The sequence below is a fragment of the Heteronotia binoei genome, chromosome 2 (genome assembly GCF_032191835.1).
Source record: "Heteronotia binoei isolate CCM8104 ecotype False Entrance Well chromosome 2, APGP_CSIRO_Hbin_v1, whole genome shotgun sequence".
NCBI lineage: Eukaryota > Metazoa > Chordata > Lepidosauria > Squamata > Gekkonidae > Heteronotia > Heteronotia binoei.
In genome coordinates, this window is record NC_083224.1 from 87,266,851 (window position 1) to 87,292,725 (window position 25,875).

The following is a 25,875-nucleotide window of genomic DNA, read 5'->3' on the forward strand; positions in this document are numbered from 1 at the left end:
CCTCGCTCACCTCACAGGCTGTTGTGAGATGGGGGGAGGGGCCAGAGGGTAGGCTGAGTGAATGAGCCAGCTTAGTTGGTGATTAGATCATGAGACTAGATTTGGGAAACCCAGATTCCATTCCCTAATTGTACTGTCAAACCTTAGTGGATGATCTTTGGGCTGGATGCACATTCTCAGCCTAACCAACTTCATAGGGTTGTGAGCATAAAACTGAGGAGAGGAGAATGATGTAAGCCTAGGGTGACCATAATGTCTGAAGGCCAGCCAGGGACACTGGGAGGGGGGGGGGGGGGTGCGCGCGCGAAGCGCGCGCGCCGCCGGAAACAGGAAGTGACGTCACTTCCGGTGATGTCATGCCACCACCGGAAACAGGAAGTGGCATCACTTCCTGTGACATCATTTCCCCCGCGTCACCTGCCGGAAACAGGAAGTGACTTCACAGCACTTCCTGTGACGTCCCCAAAAATCCCCCAAATATCACCGCCGGAAACAATTTTGTTCTCAAATCCTGTATATACTTCATCAGTATATGGGATAAGGCACTTTCTCAACTGTGCTGCATAATGCAGCCTATTTATTTTGTCCTGTTGGCTCTGTTGGCTCTATCTGCGCCACCTTCATCACTTTCGGGGTGTGGATCCCCCAGTGGGGTGGTCTCCCGACTCCCTCCGCTGACTGTTTCTGATAGCCCTGCGCCCCTCTTTCATTTGATATGTGTCCCGTGCGGGTGCCACCCTCCCGCCGGGAGATGCCGCAAAATGAGCCCCCTTGAGGCTTATGGCGGCAGGGCTCGGGGGAAGCGAGCTAGACTGCTGTTCTTTTGAGGGGTTATAGAGTGTTTCGAGCCCGTCCCTGTGGCATCGGTCCCATCGTTGTGGGACCAAGGGGGCCGGCGCAGCGGCACGCCGAAGCAGCCTGTCACTAATAACACCGGTCAAGATGCAGGACAGGAACCTGGAAGTGACCGACAGGCTGCTTCAGCGTGCTGCTGCGCCGGCCCCCTGGGCCCCACAATGATGGGACCGATGCCACAGGGACGGGCTCGAAACACTCTATAACCCCTCAAAAGAACAGCAGTCTAGCTCGCTTCCCCCGAGCCCTGCCGCCATAAGACTCTGGAGGGCCTCCAGCGACCAGCGGAGGCCGCGGAGAGGCCGCGGGGCACCCGGCGCTGGTCCCGGAAGGCCTTCCAGAGCCTCTGGAAGGCCTTCGGGGACCAGCGCCGGCCAGCGAAGGCTTCCCCGCGGCCTCCGCTGGTCCCTGGAGGCCCTCCAGAGTCTCTGGAGGGCCTCCAGGGACCAGCGGAAGCCGCGGGGAAGCCGCGGGGCACCCGGCGCTGGTCCCGGAAGGCCTTCCAGAGGCTTCCCCGCCCGCGCCCGCGGCCCACCGGCTCCTGGGCTGCCTAAACCGGGACCTTTAATGGTCCCGGTATAGGCAGCCCGGGATCCGGGATTGGGTGGCCAGATCCGGAAATGTCCCGGGAGACCGGGACGGTCTGGCCACCCTATGTAAGCCACTTGGAGGAGAAGGGAGGGAAATAGAGTGAATGAATGGAGTTCATATCTGTGTGTGCTCTAGGAAGGAGCGGGGCTTTTGTCACCCAGGGGAAGACATCAGTGAAGGAAACACAGGGCAGAGTATCATGGGGGGTATCTGGAGTCAATGGCTTGGGGGAGGAGGCATTGCCATGGAGGGGAATAGGATTTTTGAGGGGTGGGTATAACCTATTGCAATGGCTCCCAAACTTTTTTGCACCAGGGACTGGTTTTGTGGAAGACAATTTTTCCATGGACTGGTGGGGGGTGGGGGTGGCACTGGGGTTTTTGTTGTCCCAGGATGCCCCCCGCCTACACCCTGTCCCTGACCCCCATGGGGGTCTTTAACTGGGGCTGTTTCTGCCTCCTCCCCGCTAGGTGACCAGGCGGCAGAAGGCCAATCCGCCTCACCCTCCCAATTAAATACCCCAACTGATCAGCTGATTGGTGGAGGTCTATAAATGAGGGGTAGGCTAAGGTCACAGCAGTGCTGCCCCTTCTGTCAGCCTGGGACGGGGGCAGATGAAAGAGGCAGCAGGGCTGCTCTGTCTCGATCTGGGGCTGCCTCCCTGCCTCGTAGTAAAGCCATACTGCCTTTCGTCCGCCTGGGTCCTGGGCAGGCAGGGGTGGTGTGGCGCCTCTGCCTCGCTCTGTGGCCCGGTTGCTACCAGACCACAGAGTTGTACTGGTCCGCGGCCTGGTGGTTGGAGACCCCTGACTTATTGGACATACTAGCAGCCAGGAATGCCAAATGACTCATGTGGTTTCCACTACAATACATTAGTACAACATTCCTACACATGGAAGTAATGATAAATGCAGAATGGATTTGGAATCAGTCTCTGGGCACTGATTGCTCTGGGACTGGAATGACAAAATCACAGAGTCTACAGCTTCTTGCGCAAGATTTTTTGCTGCTGCCTGTAAAGTTCATAAGGATATTTTATGTAATACTTTAGTTTCTTAAAATTACTCATCTAACTTTGTTACTGCCTATTTTGTTTTTATATCCCATTTAACTGATGGACCACTTTAAAAATTCTGAGCTCTGTGTATAATGATCTGTGCTGGTCATAGATGGTAAGAAATAAATTGATTGATGGTCATTCCAGACCACCTCTGTTCCATTGAGGGAATTGGGAGATCTGCATGCCCCCACATCTGAGCCCACCCCGATGGCCTCCTGTCCACCACCACTGACGGGTAGTGTGGGAGTGCCCTCGGCAATGTGGCTGTGCTGCTAGGAAATACGCCCTTCAGTGAGCACATGCATAGGGTGGAAATGACAGGTCTGCCCTGTGCTCTGTGTGGGCAGTGAGGCACCTGAGGATGTCTCTGGGGTGGACAGGTTGAACTGCTTCCTGAATCTGCTGACAGAAGTTGGTCCCTCTAAGGAGTGGGTTGTATGCTCCTGACAACAAATTGAACTCCTGCAGCCCATCCTGCCTGAGATGGATGCTGGATTCCACTCCCTAGCCACATGGCCCCTGCTGGGTTCTGGTGGCCCTGTCCAAGATAGTGCCAATGCCTCCACTGACTGCAGTGGTGTAGTTGCTGTAGATGCTACCCCAGTTATAATCAGAAAATACTGTGAACCCACTGATTTTGGCTGCTGGTTGCTGCATAACTCATACCCATAGGGAACAGATTTAGCACCACCATAGTTAGTGTGGCTGGTGTGGCACAGTCACAGCATAGGATTGCTGTGACTGAGATGGAGCCTGTGGAGGGTGGGATTTTGGAGGGGAGGGATCTCATCTTGGTATTAATGCCATAGAGTCCACTTTCTTAAGCAGTCATTTTCTCCAGTGAAACTGATCTTTGCAATCTGTACATCAGCTGTAATTCTGTGAGATCTCCAGCCCACTTGGAGGCTGACCACCCTATTTTACTCAAGTTGTCCAATGTAAAAATTGTAATGAAAATGCTGTCAGTGGTTCTTGTATCATGAGAATTTATCGTAATCTGCAACTTACATATAGATGGTGGTCAACAATCATCTTCAAATTGTTGGGGAATCAAGAATTTACATCCTAAAGTATTATATTGGCTTCCCTGGGGGAAAATGGTCCAATTCCTGTTCTTACAGCAGAGGCATAGTTGGCTTCTGTGCAGTATTCCAGGTGTTTTGCACAAAAACAAGAGTTGTGACACTGATCAGCTTGGTGTAGTAATTAAAGTATTGAACTAAGATCTTGGAGACCAGGTTTGAATCCCCACTCTATGGAAGCTTGCTGGGTGACCTTGCACCAGACACATTCTCAGCCTAACAGGATAAAAGCCGCCCTGAGCCACTTCGTGGGAAGGGCGGGATATAAATCCTAAATAAATAAATAAAAATGGAGATAATGATGTAAGCCCCTTTAGGTCCTCATTGGGAGAAAGGTGGGATATAAATAAAGAAAATTAAATGTCAGACTTTGGAATGTTTAGTTCACATTCCTGTGGTAACTACTTTACTGTGGCATAAGCTATTGAGGACTAGAGTCTAGGTAGTCAGATGGGGCAGCCTGCAATCCACAAAAGCATGTGCCATAATAAAAATGGCATAAACTACCTCCTGCTTTTTAATTATGTTTTGGCTGCCTACATGTATATATCTGCCAGCTAAGAACATATTTCATACATTGATGAAGTGGGCTCCTTGAGCAAGGCTGTTAGAATTTTTTGAGGTGATTAATAAAGGGTCACCATAAATTGGAAGCTATTATCTTGAAAACTAATCTGTCAGAATGAAATATCATCCTTGACAGATACTTGAGATTTGGTACACTCTAAACCTGAAACACAAATTCTGACAGGAATCTCTGGCCCCAGTAATTAACGTATATGAATTAGAGGAAACATTAATCTCCAGGTCAAATTTTTATTCTCAGGACGGTTGCTTCCCGTTACGAAATTAGTGGGGCCACTTATATATACTGTGTGCACAGCAAGGCAAATGTGTATCATAGCAGTGTTTAAAACAGCTAATTGGTTTGATAAAAAGAACAGTTTCATTTGCTGTTTATTTCTGTGAGACCACACAGTTGCTAATATTTAAAACTGAACATGACGTTCAGATGAAAGACCCAGTTCTGTAGGTTGATATTTCAGCTGAAGTAACAGTGATAGCAAACACTTACATGACTGTGGAACTTAATATGCCATCTCTTACAGTCAAGGACAAGATATCGTGTTGTTTTATTTCCAGTGTACTTGAGCTTCGGCTCCACTTTCTTTTAAAAAGTTTAGTTATTAGCAAAATATAATCTTGCTTTATTTTTATTTAGATTTCTACAATTAACCAAGTACATTTTTATATACTCCATGCAAAAATATATATGTTGATTTATTCCATGACTTCAGAAGGCGGTTTGTTTAAAGTAGATCACTGTAGATTCAGTAATCTGTATTCAGTTAACTATCAAAAGATGAATTTTTACAACTGGGCCTACATATATAACTGAAACATCAATATGCAATACTGGCTTTTTACTTTGAAAGTTTATCTAGGTGTTGATTTACTTAGACACAGTAGGCAGATTATTATTAAATATGAGAATCAAATTTAAGTATGTTTGTGCCTTTTATTACTTTTTTTGAATGTATGAAGATAAATTTATCAAAATGTTAATATGATTCAAAGTTTCTTTTATGACTTTTTGAAGTACTTTAGATTGAAAGTGGATGTCAAATGCGGAGCTAGAAAGTGAGACATTGCTGATCACATCTCTGACCAAAAGGAACTGGAATGTTGGAACCAACCTCCATCTTCAAAGATCCTCCAAGTAGATATTTTATAATACTGGTGGTGGAGGGAGAAAAATTGTCCCCTATCAACTAATAAAGTTTAGAATGTATAATAAAAACTCTACAGGTTTTTAAAGAATAGTTATGTAAAAAGACTGTGTAATCTGCTCAGTGCCCAACATGCTTTATACTGGATTTATGCAACATGCAGCCCAGTTTTATGATGCATATCATGGGAGGGACAAGATGATAGCTGTGATCACCATCTGCAGACTCAAGATTAGAATTACATTGTGCTTCCATCACACTATTTTAGGTTTACTTTATGCCAAATTATCCCCATGTTTCCCAATAGTACAGCAAGTAAAACAAATGTGTACTTCATGGGACAAGTCTCATCAGTCAGACTCCTTTAATCTTTGCAATTGCATCCCTGTGCAAAGTGGCAACACAACCTATACCTTCCACCAGAATGAATTTTCTGACATTGTTTAAATATGTGCTAAACTCATTGCATTTACTTTCCTTATTCTGCATCTTTGGGGTTTCATCACTAAGCTATAGCATCAATCTAGGATACTTGACTTCTCTGGAGAACCCTGTTGTAGAATTTGTACAGTCTTGATCTAATCTCTATTCAGAAGTTAAATTATGTGGTATTAAAAGGGGCTTATTCTGAAGTGTGTAAAGAATCGCAATTCTACTCTGAAACATATTGTCTGTACTAAGGTACAACATGAACAAACACAAGGAAGCATTTGGAGAACAGGACTTACCTTCTACTGTGACTGTTCTCATTAAGATAGCCATATACTTTAATTTTGGCATAATAGTCAACTAAAGATTGCTAAAGGTATATATACAAAAGAAAAAAGGTACAGCGGTTCCTCCTGTGTAATTTGGCTGTATACAATAGGGAAAAGGGATCCTTTCTTTCCATCCTCCCTAATAGAATCTTTAGGTATAGTCTGTGAGTTAGAATACATTAACCTAGCAATGATCTTATTCAACATATGTGAGGTGGAGTGAACTAATTATAGTTTCTGAGATGGCTGTTCAGAACACCAAGTAGTAGTAAAGAGTACAAACAAGTACAAACACTTTGTTCTTTGCATTTCACCTTTACTTGTGTACTCCCTTGAGTCAACACTGTATGTGTCAAGAAATAGACAGACAACAGTAGAATCAGTCTAGAGATCTATTGCCACCTTGATCTGCAATTTGAAATAAGTCAGAAAGGTCTTGCAGGTCCTGATTACCCTTTACATTCTTTAGATACTGCAGCATATTTGTCTTCTTTAATACAGCAAAAGGTGAGTCCTTCTCCAGCAATCCTAGCAACAGTTGCTTCATCATGTCTGGCGCTTCTTCCCTGCCTGTACTATCATAGAGGTCAGAGAGGTCTTGGCTCTTCGGTGAGGTCCACATAACATGTGCCTGGGAAATATCTCTGCCACTGGCAGTGTGCACTCCACTTACAGCATTATGGAGCCACATTAGCCGCTTTAAACCCTGAAGAGTCCTCCCTCTATCATGCAGAAGCTGATGTTCTGTCAGTGCTCTTTTACTGAAATGTAAAAAGTCAGTAGTGTTGAGAAGCAAAAAGTACATATTGTAAGCATAAGATAAATCCACTGAATCCCACCTACACCAGTTATTGTTCCATTGCTTGATTCTTCATATTAAGGTTTTTTTAAAGGGTGTAAATCTGAGCATGCTTATTTGCAGGGGTTTGTTTGTAGAACAAGCCCAGCAGGAACTCATTAGGCCATACCCCCTGATATCACCATTGTTTTACTTAGGGCTTTTTGTAGAAAAAGCCCAGAAGGGACTAACTTGCATATTAAGCCACACCCCCTGACATCAAGCCAGCCGGAACTGCATTTCTGTGCGTTCCTGCTCAAAAAAAGCCCTGCTTATTTGAGAATACGTTCTACTGAATACAGTGGGAATTGCATTCAAGTCAATATGTACATATTACACCGCCAGTTAATGGTTTTCTCTCTTGAATTATTTCTTGCTGGCACACCCTTCGAAAACATAACCCAGTGAAAATTAGATGTGCCAAAATAAGAAATTTAAGGGTGAAACCTGAAACATATAATTGAGCTACAAAAACAACTTGTGGCGGTAAGTGTGAAAAGGATTGGGGCCACAGCACTGGAGGTGGAGGGTTAACTTGCCCCCATGCTATGGCTTGGAAAGGATTCCATAAGCAGAGTGAGACTCCTTCACCTGTCTACTCTCTCCCATCCATGGAATTCCTCCATGGAATCCAGCCCTATGTTTCCTATTTTGCTGTGGTGTATGAAAAAAAAGGAAAGGAAAGGTCCCCTGTGCAAGCACCAGTCATTTCCAGCTCTGGGGTGACATTGCATTCACAACGTTTTCACAGCAGACTTTTTACGGGGTGGTTTGCCATTGCCTTCCCCAGTCATCTACACTTTCCCCCCAGCAAGCTGGGTACTAATTTTACTGGAAGGATGGAAGGCTGAGTCAACCTCAGTAGGCAGTAAAAGTGTACAATTTTGACAGTATTGTAAAAAATGTGTGTTCCACAAATGTTGCATTTTAGTTCTACAGAGTGACTTTTCTCACAAAGTAAAATTAAGGTGGCACAATTAGCTGCTCACTTTAGATGAACTTTGCATTTCAAACTGTTATAATCCCTTCTGAGAGCCAATCTAGATATGAAAGCATAGCCTTGTTTGTCTAGTCATATGTTTGATGGTAAACATAAAGTCTCGAAGCTGGACTGACATGTAAGTGCCTTGAGCTACAGAGTATGGGAAGATGAGAGAGAAGGGGGTTCTGCTTCTCTTACCCACACATCTATTTCATGTTATAATACAATCCACAACTTTACATGTAAATGGAAAAGACACAGTCTCATCCATCAATGTCTATTTTGACTTCAAATGTGTGACTTGGAATATTAAAGGTTAGTTTTTTCTGCCTCATTGTCTGTAAACTGGCAGCAAGTCTCCTCTTGGCTTTCCCAAGCTTTACCCAATTGCAGGATGAGAAGCACCATGTGGAGAAAAAAAATTAAAGAACAACATCTTAATACAAATCTTCACATAGTTTAGTCACACCCATCTAAGCCCACTTAAGTCAGAGGGCTTAGAATTCTGTAACTCTTCAAATGACTGCACCAAAAATAGCTTACTACAGGCTAATATTGTATTTAAAAGCATCTTATGGGGTTTTTTTTCCACTAACGAATAATAAATTGCATTAAATTAAATCCCTGTTTGTATTGTTAAAAGACATTACTAATTCTGCATCCAAAAGGCAAAACAGTAGAAAATGCATCCCACTAAACTAAGACATTCCCTCCCCCCCAAAAAAGTCTTACTTTTCAGCTTCTTGGCATGTTGCAAAGCAAACCAGAAAAAAGATGGGTAAAAATGTCACCATTTGGAACAAAAGCATCTTCTGGTCTTGTAATCTATTCAACAAAATTATATAAAACAGTGTAAAGATTAATTTCATCAGTACATTTGTGCCATGTTAAATTAATATAATAAACATGAGTAAGTTTGCATAACATATCTATACATTCATATTCTTTTCTTTCAACACATAGCAAAGGAATCTTAGTTATCGGAATTGTGACAGATTTTTAAGAAATAAGTGCAACAAAGAAAATTCACTGAAGGATAAAAGACATTGGTTTTGTTAACAGTGTCGTTACTTTTGAAGTACTGCATTTAATCATAATTTATTGGCAGATTTTGTGCGTGAATGCCTGTGCATATTTACCTACAAATAAACAATAACAAATATTAGTAGAAATAAAATCTTGGAAAGACTAACAAGGCCATTCTTATGCAAAGTACTCACTATTTGTCCTACTGATAGTCCAATATATTGTAAAGTTGAGGGTGTCTTTTTTGTCTCTCTTGTTGCTTGTGGACTTCTACCGAAACTCCAACGGTGACAGCCTGCATCTTCCCAGCATCTTATATAGTTGCTCTGCAGTCACACTAACAATAGACACGAACTGCGCATCTCCACTGTGACTAAGAACTTTTTATCTTTTACATAAATGAAATATGTACTCCTGGCAACAATAAACCATGGATGATAAAGTCTGCTGTCCAGCTGGTGATAAAAGCACTGAGACCATCTCTCTTTGAAATATGTCTTAACAATCCTATATTTACAGGTTCATTAAATCATGCACTGGCTTTTTGTATCAGTCCACAATAAGGGAGAAGCATTTGATGCTTTTGATCACAGTAGGGGCACAATCCCCCGCAATGGAAGCACTTCTTAGTTCCATTTATTTCTATTAACTTGCCTTCTCCGTGCACATTCTAACATGAAATTCTGAAGCAACTGAAAACTAACCAGAGCATTCTGTGCAGATGAGAAAACTGGTATAGTGCTATACTTCAAAGGCCTTGTGGGCATGTATGCAGGTAGGCTATCCTTTTTCATCTTAATAATATATCTTAATTTTCACACCCAAATGCAAAAAGTTATCTGCCACGATCAGGGACTGCTTCCTGTGCAAATAACTTATCCTGCTTGACAATAATTCACATGCATCTCTAGATCAATGTGTTGTTATACATAAAAGTTGGAGCTCAGTTTTTCTGATAGCCAGCTGGCAAGACAGAGAGAGTGAACAAGAGACTTCAGCACTGCTGAGATAATTCCCATTCATTCCTTGGCATGTTCTGGTCAGTATTTTGAGCCAGAGCTTACTGGGACTGGTCAAAACAACCTATTTTTAATTCCAGGGCCCAGCCTAAAAATATGGGGAATATTCAGTGCCAGATTAAACCCTGTGAGGCCCCTAGGCAGTTGAAATCTTGGGGGGGCCCCTCGCAAATTATCTCAAGGCACCTTCTCAAAAGCTTCTTTGACAAAGCTGCGTGGGAGAGGCAGAGAGAGGCAAACCAGCTGGCCCTCAACTTTCTGGCACCCTAGGCAAGGCTAACTTCTGCCCCTCCCCGCCCCACGGCCCGGCACTGATAACCAGTTTTCAAAAACAGATGAACTGTGGGGGAAATGAAAAGCACAAAACTTGAAATTGCTCCCTGACCTGGATAGCCCAGGCAAGCCTGACCTTGTCAGATCTCGGAAGCTGAGTAGGAGCAACTCTGGCAAGTACTTGGATGGCTCTTCAGCCCCTTCTCTGAATATCCTCCAGGCCCCGCAGTCACCAGAACCTGACATGACTTCCAGGTGCTCACACACACACACACACACACACACAAACCCCCCTCCCCAAAGAAACCAACTTAAAATTGTTATTTTTAAAAATAATTGTGAGAACAAGTAATACAACAATCCTTCATTTTTTTTCTCAAACAAAACAATTTTAGCATACAAATCACTTTGAATAATCTGGCAGCTGAGAAGATGAATCTAAATTCATCAAGAAACATCAGTTATGTCTTGTCTTGATTCTCTCCCTGGGATTGAATAATTTCACAAAATCTTGCCATTGTTATATTCTTGTCTCTCCCAGTTAAAGATTATAATTTGAGACTTAATATGCCTTCATTTGTGACCATCCCATTCTCCCTCTTCCCAGACTGCAGAGCAACTAAAAGTTCATCAGTGCTAACAAGATGCAGTAATATAAACAACAAATTTTATAATAATAAAAAGCCAGTGTGATGTGGAATTAACATTAGAGAATCACACTAGGATCACAGAGACCAAGAGTCCAATTTTCCACTCTGCCACGGAAGCTTGCTGGGTGATTTTGGACTAGTCACATGCTCTCAGACTAACCTATCTCACAAGGTTGTTGTGAGCATAAGATACAGGAGAGTAGAATTAATAAAATTGTTTTGAGTTCCCATTGGGAAGAAAGACAGCATATGAATGAGTAAACTAGCACCCCAAAATATTAATAAAAAAATTAGCTCCAAGGGCACTGTTTAAAATGGGGGTTTCTTACATAAATAGGACTTAGGCAAGCTGGGCCATGTGTGCCATAAATCTCCTTGTTGTCCCCGGGCCAAAGGAAGCCCGTTTGAAATCTACAAGGGATAGGGCCTTCTCCTGGTGGAACCAGCTGCCGGAAGAGGTAAGGGCCCTGCAGGACCTTGCTCAATTCCGCAGGGCCTGTAAGACAGTCCTCTTCCGGCTGGCATACAACTAACCAGCACTGAAACTTGAAACTGAGTGTAGTTTGTAAGATAGCTGTATTTTTCCAATGTTTTAAGTATATAACTGTGTGAAATGTTTAGATTTTAACTATGTAAATTGTGAAATGTTTAAACTTTTATGCTTAATTTTATATTCTTATGTTAGATTTTATATGTTGTAAGCCGCCCTGAGCCACCTGGTGGGAAGGGCGGGATATAAATTACAAATAAATAAAAAAAATGTAATGTCAGGTACCAGAGATAAAAACTTTATAAAGGACACAGAGCCAACAGTGTGTCAATGGCTGATGCCCCCATGCTGCTTGAAGTGGGGAGCAAACCCTTTCCCCAGCCCGCTCTCATGGTCAATACTCTGAACTGGGACATTGCAACCCCCCCCCCCCCCCCCCTCAGGTTTACTCAGACTGTCAGTGGCTCTCCAAGGTCTCCGGCTGAAATCTTTCTCATAAGCCATACACCACAGACCGGTCCTTTTAACTAGAGGTGCCATGGAAAAAAAAACTGAGATTCTCTGCATGCACAGCAGAGGCTCTTCAACTGCGTCACAGCCACTCTCCTGCAATTTAATTAGCCCAACAAAATAAACTGCTCACATCCCCCCCAAAGAAGTGAGAGTGTCTTTAAAGTCTGTAATGTAATGTAAAGCTCCACCAACCAAAGCAAGCAGAATATTCAGATCTCATTCAGAAAGAACATTCTCAGATCCCCCTTCACTATCAATTACGTGCATTTATTTTGGGGGAGATGGGGGAATGCTCTGCACAAGAGGTGAGTGCACAAGCCCAGGGAAGAGGAGGGACAGAAGGTTGAAACCTGAGAGCCACCTCTAGTAGCATCTCTTTCTGGAGAGGAATAAAATGTATTTCTAACACTTTTGCAATGTAAAGTTACTTGGGGCAGAGAGAAGAAACCAGATACAGCTTTGCAGTCCACATGACAGGAAAGTTGGCTTCCAGTCTCGTTTGTGCAAACCTTCCCACAGCCCTCTGGAACTCTGCTTCCGAGTGATCAGATGCAAGAACAAGAAATGCAGGAAGAGGGGAGGCAGCCTCTGATCACCTTCCGCATGGGCAGGAGCCCAGACTGTTGTGGTTGAGTGTCGCTTATTGACCCTGCCTCTCTCTCACAATGGACTGCCATTGCAAAACAGGCAGCTTATAACTGAAACAGAAAAAAGAGTGGTCTTACCAAATTGCTGCCACCACTCTGGGTTAAGGGTTTCCCTTAAGAAGGTCCAGAGTACCCTCCCAAGCCCTTCAGGCCTCCCTTAGCTAGGCCAAATAATGGGCGTGAGGATCAGGCAGAGTAAACAACTACCCAATCAGAGGGACATAGGGGATCCTGGGAGATGTAGGTTTTTCCCAGTAACTCCTAAGCAGGCTTCCCTGGGACTTGCAGGCCTCACTAGGCCCAGGATCATGACCTGACCCCCACCCCCCCCAGACCAAATCATGGGGTCTGGCAATCTAGATCCCCATCGATGAGGTCTACCCAAAATGGGGTTGCCTTGGGAAACCAACCATCAAACATTAATATATACAAATAAGCAATAGAAACCAGTTATACACTATAATTCATAAACACAGTCTCTATCTCAGGAGCTTAGGGTTGGTGAGTTTGGTTATCTATACCCACCTCTCTCCAGTTTCCAGAACCCATGAAACGGCCTGAACTGCATCCACGATTTCTTTGCAGTAGCAGTTTATATCTTCTCCTTCCTGTCAAGTGGGCACCAGGCCTCACAGAACCTTTCCTTGGAACTGCTTGCATGAGTCCCACCACCCAACCATCCACCTTATGTGGTGCAGCTGCCAGTGCAGCATTTGCCTCCTCCCAGCAAGAATAGGTCACAAACCCAAACCCACAGGAATGTTTTGTCTGTGGATCTCTCACTACCACATAGTCAGTGAGTGGGTCCCAGGTCCCAAAGTGTTCCCTCAAACTGTTATTAGTAGTCTGAAAGCTCAGGCCACCAACAAACAGTTTTCTCATCTGTTCTGGTTCCTTAGAACCCCGTCTCTGTAAAGATTTGCAATCTGCATCTTTTCTCTCCTCTTCCCAGTCCACTTTGGGGGAGAGTTTGGATTCAGTTGCTTTCTTTGGGCTTTTTAGTACATGTTCCGCCAAATCTTCCCCTATAAACATAGACACAGGTGTGTTTTCATACACAGCAACCTTCCACGTTCCAGTCCAACTCCCATATTGGATAGGTATCCTGGCCATTGGAAGGGTAACTCCTGCTTCATTGATGTGCAGCACCTTCCTTCCTTCACCTGGGATGATATACTTTGGGTTCACATGAGAATGATGGACAGAAGTCAAAAGGGAAGCAGTGTCTTGCCAGGCTATCACACCATGCCCATCCACAGTCACTTCCTTACGGTGATGCTGAAGAATACACTTAGGGTCCAGTTCAGAAGAAGTGGGTCCAGGGCCCACTGACATCATGTGGAATACCACAGTAGACTTCGGGCACTGACTCTGATATGCCCCAACTCATTGCAGGAATAATAGCGGGGTACCTTCTGATCTCCTGTTGGCAGCTTCACACCAGCACCTGTAGAACTAGAAGGCCGTTGCTAAGACAGTTCTTCCTTCACTTCAGACAGCTTCTCAGCCCCATGGTCAGGAGAGAGCTTTGGGCCTTCCTTCGGACACCAATCACGACTGGTGCTGGGTCTCCACCCTCCATATGCTTCAGCCAGGTGGTCTGCCCACTGTCCAGCTTCTTTGAGGGTGGAAGGACTCTTGTCAGTCAGCAGGCACCTAATGTGCTCAGGAATGAGTCAAGAACCGGTCAATGCACATTAAAGCCTTTACATCATCTAGAGTCTTAGCATCGGCTACTTCAAGCCATAGGTCATAGGCCTTCTCCAGCCTATACATCAACTACAGGTAGGACTCCTTGGGTTCAGGTTTCACTTCCTTGAACCTCTTGCGGGCTCCTTCTTTGGAGAACCCCACCCTCTCATGCACTCTCTGTTTAAACAGCTTGTAGTCCAACCTCTCTTCATCTTCCATCTGTTCAGACTGGACTGTATATTTTATATATATATCATGAAGGTAGAATGCCAGCAGGGGGGTGGGGGCTTTCCAGTGTTTTGCACTGAGTGTCACATGTATGACTATCTGCCCACAGGACAGAAATCTTGGGTGTGTGCTCGATGCAAGGAGCTCCTGGTCCTCAGGGAACGAGTTCGTACCCTTGAGGCCGAGGTGACTGCCCTGGAGAAGCAGAGACGGTCAGTTAGGCAATTGGGGAAGACTCTCCGGGGCGTATTAGATGAGCCCCACTCTGAATGTGGCAGCCCCATTGCTGCCAGAGAGCGTGAGGGTCGAGAGGGAACAGGGCACCTTGCTGAGGATAAGGGGAATGCGCCCTCAGAAGGGACCTCTTCTTCGGTTGGTGAGCAGGTATCCTTTCGCGCCAAGGAACCATCCCTGGGCAGGGGGAGAGGGGGGGTCTTGGTAGTTGGTGATTCGATCCTTAGGCAAGTAGACAGCTGGGTGGCAAAACCGCGTATTGACCGTATGGTGACTTGCCTGCCTGGTGCGAAGGTAGCGGACATTACGCGTGTAGTAGATAGGCTGATAGACAGTGCTGGGGAGGAGCCTGTGGTCATGGTGCATGTTGGCACCAACGATGTGGGGAAATGTAGTCGTGAGGTCCTGGAGGAGAAATTTAGGCTGCTAGGTGGGAGACTTAAGGCCAGGACCTCCAAGGTGGCCTTCTCGGAAGTGCTACCTGTTCCACGTGCAGGGCAGGAGAGACAGGCGCAAATTAGAAGTCTCAATGTGTGGATGAGACGATGGTGTAAGGAGGAAGGGTTTAAGTTTGTTAGGCACTGGGATGCTTTCTGGAACAAGCCGGAGCTATACAAAAGAGACGGTCTCCACTTGTCTCCGGATGGAACCAGGCTGCTGGCGCTTAAAATCAAAAAGGTGGCAGAGCAGTTTTTAAACTAAATCTTGGGGGAAAGCCGACAGGAGATGGAATGTCTCTGGTTCGGGAGGACTCGTCTCAAAGAGATGAAGGGTTGGCTTCTATTTTTCTACCGAGTAACGGATCAGAGTTGTCCACTGTGATGGTGACAAACAGTATGGACTGTCTGCTAGAGTCTCGAGGCGGCAGGAGAGAGGTGGCGGGCCTAGCTTGCTTGGAAAATTATAAATGTTTGTATGCAAATGCTAGAAGTGTCCGAAGTAAAATTGGTGAATTGGAATGTTTAGTGTTGGGAGAAAACATAGACATTGTGGGACCTGCCTACCTTAGGGACCGTCTCTCCCCACATGTCCCCCAGAGAGTGCTGAGGTCGGGGTCTCAGAACCTCCTTATAATCCCTGGGCCAAAGGAGGCCCGTCTGAAAGCGACCAGGGACAGGGCCTTCTCGATTGCAGCTCCCTGTTGGTGGAATCAGCTCCCGGAGGAGGTGAGGGCCCTGCGGAACCTTGAACAGTTCCGCAGGGCCTGTAAAACAACCCTCTTCCGGTTGGCATATAATTAACTGTGAGCAGAATGCCTGATTATTAAATCTTAAACATCAGATTACCGAATATTGGAAATTTGAAGGACTGATTTAAGTAATAGTAGCATAGTGTATATCGATGTGAGTTTTATGTATTTTTAGGCTTTTATGTATTTTATTGTATAATTTTAATTGTATTTAAATCGACCTTTGTTAGCTTTTATTGTTGTAAGCCGCCCTGAGCCCACCTCGGTGGGGTAGGGCGGGATATAAATCGAATAAAGTAAAGTAAAGTAAAGTAAAGTAAATTTCAGAAACTTGGTGGAATGAGGAGAATCAGTGGGATACGGTGATTCCTGGATATAAGTTATATCGGAAGGATAGGGAGGGAAGGGTTGGAGGTGGGGTGGCTCTGTATGTCAGAGAGGATATACGGTCCAGTAAGACTGAGGTCAGAGAATTAGATTCCCTTTTAGAAATGCTTTGGGTTGAAATAGAGGGCCCAAAAGGAAATTTAACTATGGGAGTTTGTTATCGCCCACCAAATCAAAAGAGAGAGGACGATTATAATATGATGGAGGGATTAAAGATAGCGGCTAAACGTAAAAACTGTGTCGTAATAGGTGATTTTAACTACCCGCAGATTGATTGGGTCAATATGTGTTCTGGTCGAGAGAAAGAGATTGAGTTTCTTGATGCTCTCAATGACTGTGCTATGGAGCAGATGGTCTCAGAACCTACCAGGGGTGGGGCGATCCTGGATCTGGTCCTAAGTAATGCCCAAGACTTGGTGAGAGACGTAAAAGTGATTGCGCCGCTTGGGAACAGTGACCATAATGTTATTGATTTCACCATTTGTATAAATAGGGAGTTGCCCAAAAAGACCGCCACAACCACATTTAACTTTAAAAGGGGTAAATTCTCTGAGATGAGGAGGCATGTGAGGAGGAAACTGAAAGGAAAGGTAAATACGGTCAAAACCCTTGGGGAAGCTTGGAGACTATTTAAAACTATAATCCTAGAAGCTCAGATAAAATACATACCACAAGTTAGGAAAGGCACAAACAGGTATAAGAAGAGGCCAGCATGGTTAACAAACAAAGTAATGGAAGCTGTAAAAGGTAAGAAGGACTCCTTTAAGCGGTGGAAAACCAGTCCAAATGAGATTAATAAAAGGGAACACAGGCAGTGGCAAATCAAATGCAAGACTGTGATCAGGCAGGCAAAAAGGGACTATGAGGAGCATATTGCAAAAAACATAAAGACCAACAATAAAAATTTCTTCAAATATATTAGAAGTAGGAAACCAGCCAGGGAAGCAGTGGGGCCCTTGGATGACCATGGGGTAAAAGGATTACTGAAGGAGGATGGGGAAATGGCTGAGAAGCTGAATGCATTTTTTGCCTCCGTCTTCACCGTGGAAGATGAGAAGTGTTTGCCCGCCCCAGAACCACTAATATTGGAAGGGGTGTTGAAAGACCTGAGTCAGATTGAGGTGACAAAAGAGGAGGTCCTACAACTAATAGACAAATTAAAAACTAATAAGTCACCGGGTCCGGATGGCATACATCCGAGAGTTCTGAAAGAACTCAAAGTTGAACTTGTGGATCTTCTAACAAAAATCTGTAATCTTTCATTGAAATCTGCCTCCGTTCCTGAGGACTGGAAGGTAGCAAATGTCACCCCCATCTTTAAAAAGGGTTCCAGAGGAGATCCGGGAAATTACAGGCCAGTCAGTCTGACTTCAATACCGGGAAAGTTGGTAGAAACCATTATCAAGGACAGAATGAGTAGGCACATTGATGAAGACGGGTTATTGAGGAAGACTCAGCATGGGTTCTGCAAGGGAAGATCTTGCCTCACTAACCTGTTACATTTCTTTGAGGGGGTGAACAAACATGTGGACAAAGGAGACCCGATAGATGTTGTTTACCTTGACTTCCAGAAAGCTTTTGATAAAGTTCCTCATCAAAGGCTCCTTAGAAAGCTTGAGAGTCATGGAGTAAAAGGATAGGTCCTCTTGTGGATCAAAAACTGGCTGAGTAATAGGAAGCAGAGAGTGAGTATAAATGGGCAGTCTTCGCAGTGGAGGACGGTAAGCAGTGGGGTGCCGCAGGGCTCGGTACTGGGTCCCATCCTCTTTAACTTGTTCATAAATGATTTAGAGTTGGGAGTGAGCAGTGAAGTGGCCAAATTTGCGGATGACACTAAATTGTTCAGGGTGGTGAGAACCAGAGAGGATTGTGAGGAACTCCAAAGGGATCTGTTGAGGCTGGGTGAGTGGGCGTCAACGTGGCAGATGCGGTTCAATGTGGCCAAGTGCAAAGTAATGCACATTGGGGCCAAGAATCCCAGCTACAAATACAAGTTGATGGGGTGTGAACTGGCAGAGACTGACCAAGAGAGAGATCTTGGGGTTGTGGTAGATAACTCACTGAAAATGTCAAGACAGTGTGCGTTTGCAATAAAAAAGGCCAACGCCATGCTGGGAATTATTAGGAAGGGAATTGAAAACAAATCAGCCAGTATCATAATGCCCCTGTATAAATCGATGATGCGGTCTCATTTGGAGTACTGTGTGCAGTTCTGGTCGCCGCACCTCAAAAAGAATATTATAGCATTGGAGAAAGTCCAGAAAAGGGCAACTAGAATGATTAAGGGGCTGCAACACTTTCCCTATGAAGAACGGTTGAAACGCTTGGGACTCTGTAGCTTGGAGAAACGTCGACTGCGGGGTGACATGATAGAGGTTTACAAGATAATGCATGGGATGGAGAAAGTAGAGAAAGAAGTACTTTTCTCCCTTTCTCACAATACAAGAACTCGTGGGCATTCGATGAAATTGCTGAGCAGACAGGTTAAAACAGATAAAAGGAAGTACTTCTTCACCCAAAGGGTGATTAACATGTGGAATTCACTGCCACAGGAGGTGGTGGCGTCCACAAGCATAGCCACCTTCAAGAAGGGGTTAGATAAAAATATGGAGCAGAGGTCCATCAGTGGCTATTAGCCACAGTGTGTGTGTGTGTGTATGTGTATATACACATATATATATTTGGCCGCTGTGTGACACAGAATGTTGGACTGGATGGGCCATTGGCCTGATCTAACATGGCTTCTCTTATGTTATGTTCTTATGACATTGAAGTCAGAACTCCACTTAGCTGGGGTCTCAACTTCTCCATATACACTTCTATGGGAAGCTTGTAGTCCATGCAAACTTGCTTAAAGTTCTGCAGGAATGCTTCAGTGTCCTCCCCTTCCTTGCATAAAGGGTACTTCTGTTTATCCCCTTGCATCGCAGCATAAGAACATAAGAGAAGCCATGTTGGATCAGGCCAATGGCCCATCCAGTCCAACACTGTGTCACACAGTATATATATACACACACACACACACACATATATACATATATACAGACATACATACTGTGGCTAATAACCACTGATGGACCACTGCCCCATATTTTTATCCAATCCCCTCTTGAAGCTGGCTATGCCTGTAGCCACCACCACCTTCTGTGGCAGTGAATTCCACATGTTAATCACCCTTTGAGTGAAGAAGTATTTCCTTTTATCTGTTTTAACCCAACTGCTCAGCAATTTCATTGAATGCCCACGAGTTCTTGTATTGTGAGAAAGGGAGAAAAGTACTTCTTTTTCTACTTTCTCCATTACATGCATAATCCATGCATCTTGAGGAAGCAGCCCTTTTTCAATTTTTGCAAGTTCAATCTCATGTGCCAGCCTCATTTTCTCTCTTTCCAGCTCCATCCTTTCTTTCTCTATCTTGGCTGCATTTTCTTTCTCCTCTTTCAGCATCCTGGCTGCATTTTCCTCTTTTAGCATCCTTTCTTTTTCTAATTCTATCTTGGCTGCTGAACAAAGCAGGAGTCGAGTTGCACCTTTAAGACCAACCAATTTTTATTTAGAACGTAAGTTTTATGTGCTCTTAAACACACTTCATCAGACGAGTAATCTCTCACAAGAAGGCTTACGTTCTAAATAAAAATTGGTTGGTCTTAAAGGTACACTTAGCTCCTACTTTGTTCAACTGCTTCAGACCAAGACGGGTGCCCGCTTGGATCTATCTTGGCTGCGGTCTCTTTCTCCTCTTTCAGCATCCTGGCCTTCTCAAGGTCTGCCTGCTTATTTGCAGTTGAAGACGCAAGGTCTCCTCACTTGGACATGCCATCTCTCTGGCGTTTTCTCTTCAGACATCAGACCAACAGCCCGTTTGGGTCTTTGTTCTAGGGACAGGAGTGTCCTCTGGCTTCTCTTTCCCAGACCGGAGGAGCATACAGTAACTATCTAGCCTCACTATCCAGTTGACCTGAGAGCTAGAAAATAAGCAAAACACCCTTTCACCACCTTTGCCAGACCTTATTTGGTCTTGCCAGCACCTTCAGAAAATGTGGCTTCCTTAAGCCAGCAGAAAAAATATTTTTTTTCCAACGCCAGATGGCACTTTGCCTCACCAGGGTCGAAAACTAGTCCACCCCACCACTGCAGCCACCATGTCATAACTCAGAGGGGTCTTACCGAATTGCTGCCACCACTCTGGGTTAAGGGTTTCCCTTGAGAAGGCCCAGAGTACCCTCCCAAGCCCTTCAGGTCTCCCTTAGCTAGGCCAAATAATGGGCGTGAGGACCAGGCAGAGTAAACAACAGCAACAAAAAGGTTTATTCCAGTGCAATATAAATTAATAAGGTGCATTAACCAGTAAAAGGGTGAAGGGAAAATAAACAAATGCCCTAACGCGTCTGTCTTACAGTCCCCACTCTAACCAGCACTTACTCCCTTGGGTAAGAGCCTTCCCCTGCTCAAGCTCTCCAGGCTACAGTCTGCTTCCAGCAGAGCCTTCCAGGGAAAAGAACACCCACTTCCTGGGCTTGGCCTTTATATTCTCTTCCCAGGCCCCACCCCTCTCTGAGCCTGTTTCCCTCCAAACCCCTTGCTACCCAGTCAGAGGGGATCCTAGGAGATGTAGGCTTTTCCCAGTAACTCCTAAGCAGGCTTCCCTGGGACCTGCAGGCCTCACTAGGCCTAGGATCATGACAGGGGTGGGGGAGTTTGAACTGAAGCCCCATTGCTCAAGTCAGGCACCAAAGACAGAGGTGGGGGCTGGGGCTAAGGGGGGAGGCTTCAGGAAAGCCTTTACCAATTTTTCTTTGCAAGCACCGCAGCAGAATCAGGGAAGGGCGTCCATTCAACTGCTGCAAAACACAAAACACATGCAGAAAGCTAGTTTTCCCTCTGCAAACGGCTGGTGCTTGCTCAAGTTGAGCTGTAAACAGCCACCCCACAAAAAGACACAAACCTCACTTGCCAGGAAGTGAAAGAGCAGAGTTCAATCTGCGCGGGGTGGCTTAGTAGAAGGTGCTTCCACTCCCACAGGACTCTTCCTGAGCTCAGCCCAGCCCAGCCACACCTCCCCTCTCCTACTTCCCAGCACCCTCTCTGGCAGCACAGCAGAGGGAAAAGCTGCCAGATCTGTGCTCGGACTCTTTGTGTGGATGGTGACCAATTTGGTGCCCCTGGGAGCCTGCATGGGGCCCCTGGCTCCTAGGCTGGTGCCTAATCGGCCTATTGGTTAATTCGGTCCTGGAAATATTTATATTTTATTTAAGTATTTCTACCTTGTTTTCCTCTCCACTGGAGATGCAAAAAACCTAAAAAAGCATAATTTGGACAAGTAGATACACCTCCAACATCTTGGGCCGTCCTCAGTCTATTGGCCTGGCTCACTCAGGGCCATAGTCCTTTGCCCTTCAGCTCAAAGACTTGCACCTCAGTCCACTCCTAAGTTAAAATGTTTGTGACTAAGGACAGAACAGAACTTCAGCCCAGATCTCACTCAGCTGGCAGAATTGTTCCCAAGATCTTCTCACTTGCTAAATCACACTGGTTTTGATATTTGCAGGAATGCTATGGTATAAATTTTTTAAAGTCTGAATTAAAATGGTGGGAGGATACAAAACATATGTGAGAGTCACTGAAAGCCTAGCATTGTTTGGAGAGCACACAATGCGAAGCCCTCTAACAACTAAGGGCAAAGACCTTAATGGAAAATCCATTCTAAGACGACGACTGCAGATTTATACCCCACCCTTCTCTCTGAATCAGAGCAGCTTACAATCTCCTATATCTTCTCCCCACACAACAGACACCCTGTGAGGTGGGTGGGGCTGAGAGGGCTCTCACAGCAGTTGCACTTTCAAGGACAACTCCTGAGATAGCTATGGCTAACCCAAGGCCATTCCAGCAGTTGTAAGTGGAGGAGCAGGGAATCAAACCTGGTTCTCCCAATTAAGAGTCCGCACACTTAACCACTACACCATACTGGCTTTCCACACCATTCTACATTTTCCTTGCAACTTTTGTCTGTACTGCAATATGTTTCAATGGAGTGGAGACCAGTTTCACTTTCAGCATTCCTATATAGACAGCTGAAGCCCATGCTTCCTGGAGTTGTGTCCTTGCAAATAAAGGGTTGATGCTTTGAGCCAGCTTGTCTCTGTTCAATGGACCTCACCTAGTGAGTACTCTAACCTAGGAACCCACAGCCAAAGGTGCATATTACACTGTATGATACACATTACATTTTATGATACACATGGCCTGGCCACATGAAGTCCTATTTGGAGAGCTATTGCCATTCTAAGTAGACCCGAGGGAGAGTTTCTGCTGTGATCCTTGTGCTTTTTCTTTATGTTTATTTTAAAAATTGCATTGCCAGATCCCACTATTCCCCCACCTTTCCTTTTTAAACAAAATATTGCAAGAGTTTTAAGCATGTTTGTATTTTAAGTTAAAAATTAATATATTTAATTGTGTTTGTGTCCTTTATAAAGTTTATATCTCCACTGTTTATAAAGTTTATATCTCCACTGTTTTTATACAATGGAATGTTACTGTTACTGTTAGCCGCCCTGAGCCTGCCCCAGCGGGGAGGGCGGGATATAAATAAAATTATCTAATCTAATCTAATCTAATCACTACCTCACATTAAATTTTATGATACACATGGCCTGGCCACATGAAGTCCTATTTGTGTCAGAGACTCAGAGCTCACAATCTCCTTTACCTTCCTCCCCCACAACAGACACTCTGTGAGGTAGGTGGGGCTGCAAGGACTCTCACAGCAGCTGCCCTTTCAAGGACAACCTCTGCCAGAGTTATGACTGACTCAAGGCCATTCCAGTAGGTGCAAGTGAAGGAGTGGGGAATCAAACCTGGTTTCCCAGTCCCAGATACAAGTCAGCGCACTTAACAGGAGGCTACAGTGAACCACACAGTAAGTTACAAATAGTAAGGTTTTAATCACAGAATGACTGTTGGACTCAGTTTACACAAGGCCCTCCAAAGATATCCTTAGGACCACTAAAGAAAAATGTTCCTGCTCAGTGGGGCACATTTCATGTGGACCGTCCCAAAGGAAGGATAAGTTTTTTTTAAAAAACTCAGGATGTCATGACTAATGCCACCTATACTCTGTCTATAGCACAATTAATGCCAACAACCTCTTGCAAGCTGGCCCAGGATATCCCTCTGGTTCAACAGTATGGTATCTTATGACTACACAAGCAACATTTCCCCTATACACCAGTGTTGCATACGCTGATGTTCTATGTAATAAAAATAGTAGAAAAGAGGGTACAGAGAGAATATATAGGCACTGGATAGAGGGTGCCTCATTTCCATTTCATCCCAGTGGCACTTCAGTCACCACAGACAGGGCAAACAGCAGGTGGAGACAACAGGAAAAAGACTGCCCCACACACAAACTGTAGTCTTAATCAGAATCAGCAATGCATCCCATGCCACCCCAGCAGCTGCTACTGAGCCTGAAACAAACAACCATGAGAAATCAATTCACGTATCTCCTGATGTCCTATCTAGTTTGGTTCTTGGAGTGCTAATTTTGAGTCATCATGATTCTCAGCTGAAGACTTGCAGTTTTGTTACCTGGTGTGAATGCCACTTACCAGAAAGGTCAAAACCGGTAACCAATTAAATGCTAAAATAAAGGTTGTTAAACTGGCATCCTTGTGACCTCTTTCGTTTCCAGGATACCCATAAAGTTAACGTAAATTATCTCTCAGTGAAAGCAGAACTTCCTGGTTACACATTCCCAGACTAATAAGCACTAGCTGAAGTCAAGTCTAAAATATCTAGTCTAATTCACTGCTCACCTTTATCACGTCTTTCTTTTAAATAGCCATTAACTGAAGGGCAGCTGCCATTATTATAAAAACTACTGTTGCATTCAACTGAGCAAGTGAATGTTGGTCATAGAAGTCAAAGCATTCTCCATTAATGGCCACTTAATGCATTCCGTCATGCACACAGTGCACTGCCATGGCTACTCAGTTCCACAGTCCTTGAGAAGCAGTACTTGAGGGAATAATGCAGGGAGTTCAGGTGCTGCATTCCAATCACTGCAGTACAGAAACAAATGTGTCCTGGTTCCATATTGGGCCACACGACTGCCAGGCGATGGCAACAGACCAAGTTGGTTTTCTGCCCCAAGCCAAAGGTGCTCCTAAACAAAAAAAGATATGTTTCCTGTTCTGAAAAACCTCTTGTACTTCTGATGGTATAATGTTTTAACTGCCCAGCTAGAAGTGTAAGGAGTTATCATATGAATGTGTTTTAATATAAAAGAACTAATACTCAGGAGCTTTTGTTGGTTTTTAAAACTTTTGCTGCCTTTGTTGTCATGATTAATGCCACCTACTGTATGCTCTGTATGTCTGAGAGAGGGAAGCGATACTGGGTGTAATGTACTGAGAACCGAGACGGTTTGAAGGTAACATAGTTTATTCAGTAGCACATTACAAGAGAGGGAACACGAGGGCCGGGCCCCTCTTATATACAGTACCCGGAACAACCCCCCTCCTGGTCGGTCAAACTTCCCGCCACAGATCTTGATGGGTGGGGCGAATGGCGAGCTCCATCCGGGGACCCAGGGGGTCGCCTTTAGTAGCGATCGCCATGCGGCCGGGTAACTTTTATTCAATACATAACACTCCCCCCCCCAGCTCAGGACACATAGTCCCACAAGTATGCGGGGGGCGTGCGTTCCCGGGTAGACCACCTTGGGATGACTGGTGGAGTCGGGGCGGTCGCCGGAGCTGCCGGGGCCGTGGCCTCTGCTGCAGCCGGGGCGACGGTTTCCCCTCATGGGAGCATCGCCGGTCTGGGGTTGTCTGTACCTTGCAACGTGTCTGGTGGCCCAGTTCCCTGGGAGTCGCCCTCGCTGCGGTTGGGCTCTACCTCCCGATTGGGTGGAGCGGTCAATGGTGTTGAGGTAGATTTCTGTGGGGGCACGGTTGTGAGCCCCTCTTCGCTCCGTATTGCGGCCGATTCTTCCGGCAATGTGCGGCGACGTATTTGGTCAATATGCCTCGGACTTCCTGTTTGGCTGGAAGACAGTCTGCAGCTCCCTAACAGAGGGGGATTTTATTGTCACTGTTCAGGGTATTAAAGACCCCTGATAAGGTCTATGCTCATTAACCCTAGGCAAGGGTTAACCCAAGACGACTTATCTTCCTTTAATGCTGTTGATATCGAACTGGAGCAGTCAGGGAGCTGACTCCTTCATTTCTTGATGTCCGGCACTGGAATTTGTCAACCATCGTCTACAGTGACTCTAAAGTGACTTCGGTCACTTAAGGCTGTCGGAATCCAAGCACTCTAGAAGGACTGATTTTAATTGCAAGAAAATAACAGCCGGGGGAGTTGAGAACATCTAAAAGGTAGACTCATCATTCTTATCTTCACTCTGAGAGACTTTGAATATAGTTTAAACACTGAGTGGATTAATAACAGACGAAGGCAAAGCATAATTGAATGGAAAAAAAAAAACTTTTACCTTGTTAAGCTGAGCTCTGTGGCTTTGGATGTGAACAACAGCAAAAAAAAAAAAAAACCCTTCAAGATAAGAGTGAAAGTTGGCAATGGGAGGCTGGTGACGCAGAAGAAAGAAAAGAGAGTTGCCGTG

General features: G+C 45.0%; 1 protein-coding gene across 1 annotated transcript in view; it reads right to left on the reverse strand.

Annotated features, from left to right (window-relative positions):
- Positions 1-6,371: 6,371 nt before the first annotated feature.
- Positions 6,372-25,875, reverse strand: part of LOC132566457 (parathyroid hormone 4-like) — a 55,186-nt gene continuing 35,682 nt past the window's right edge. Inside the window, exons 2-3 of the mRNA XM_060231515.1 lie at positions 8,629-8,721; positions 6,372-6,837 (exon numbers count right to left, since the gene is read on the reverse strand). Coding sequence (XP_060087498.1) covers positions 6,456-6,837; positions 8,629-8,721 — 475 coding nt within the window. The 3' untranslated portion in view covers positions 6,372-6,455. The remainder of the gene's footprint in view (positions 6,838-8,628; positions 8,722-25,875) is intronic.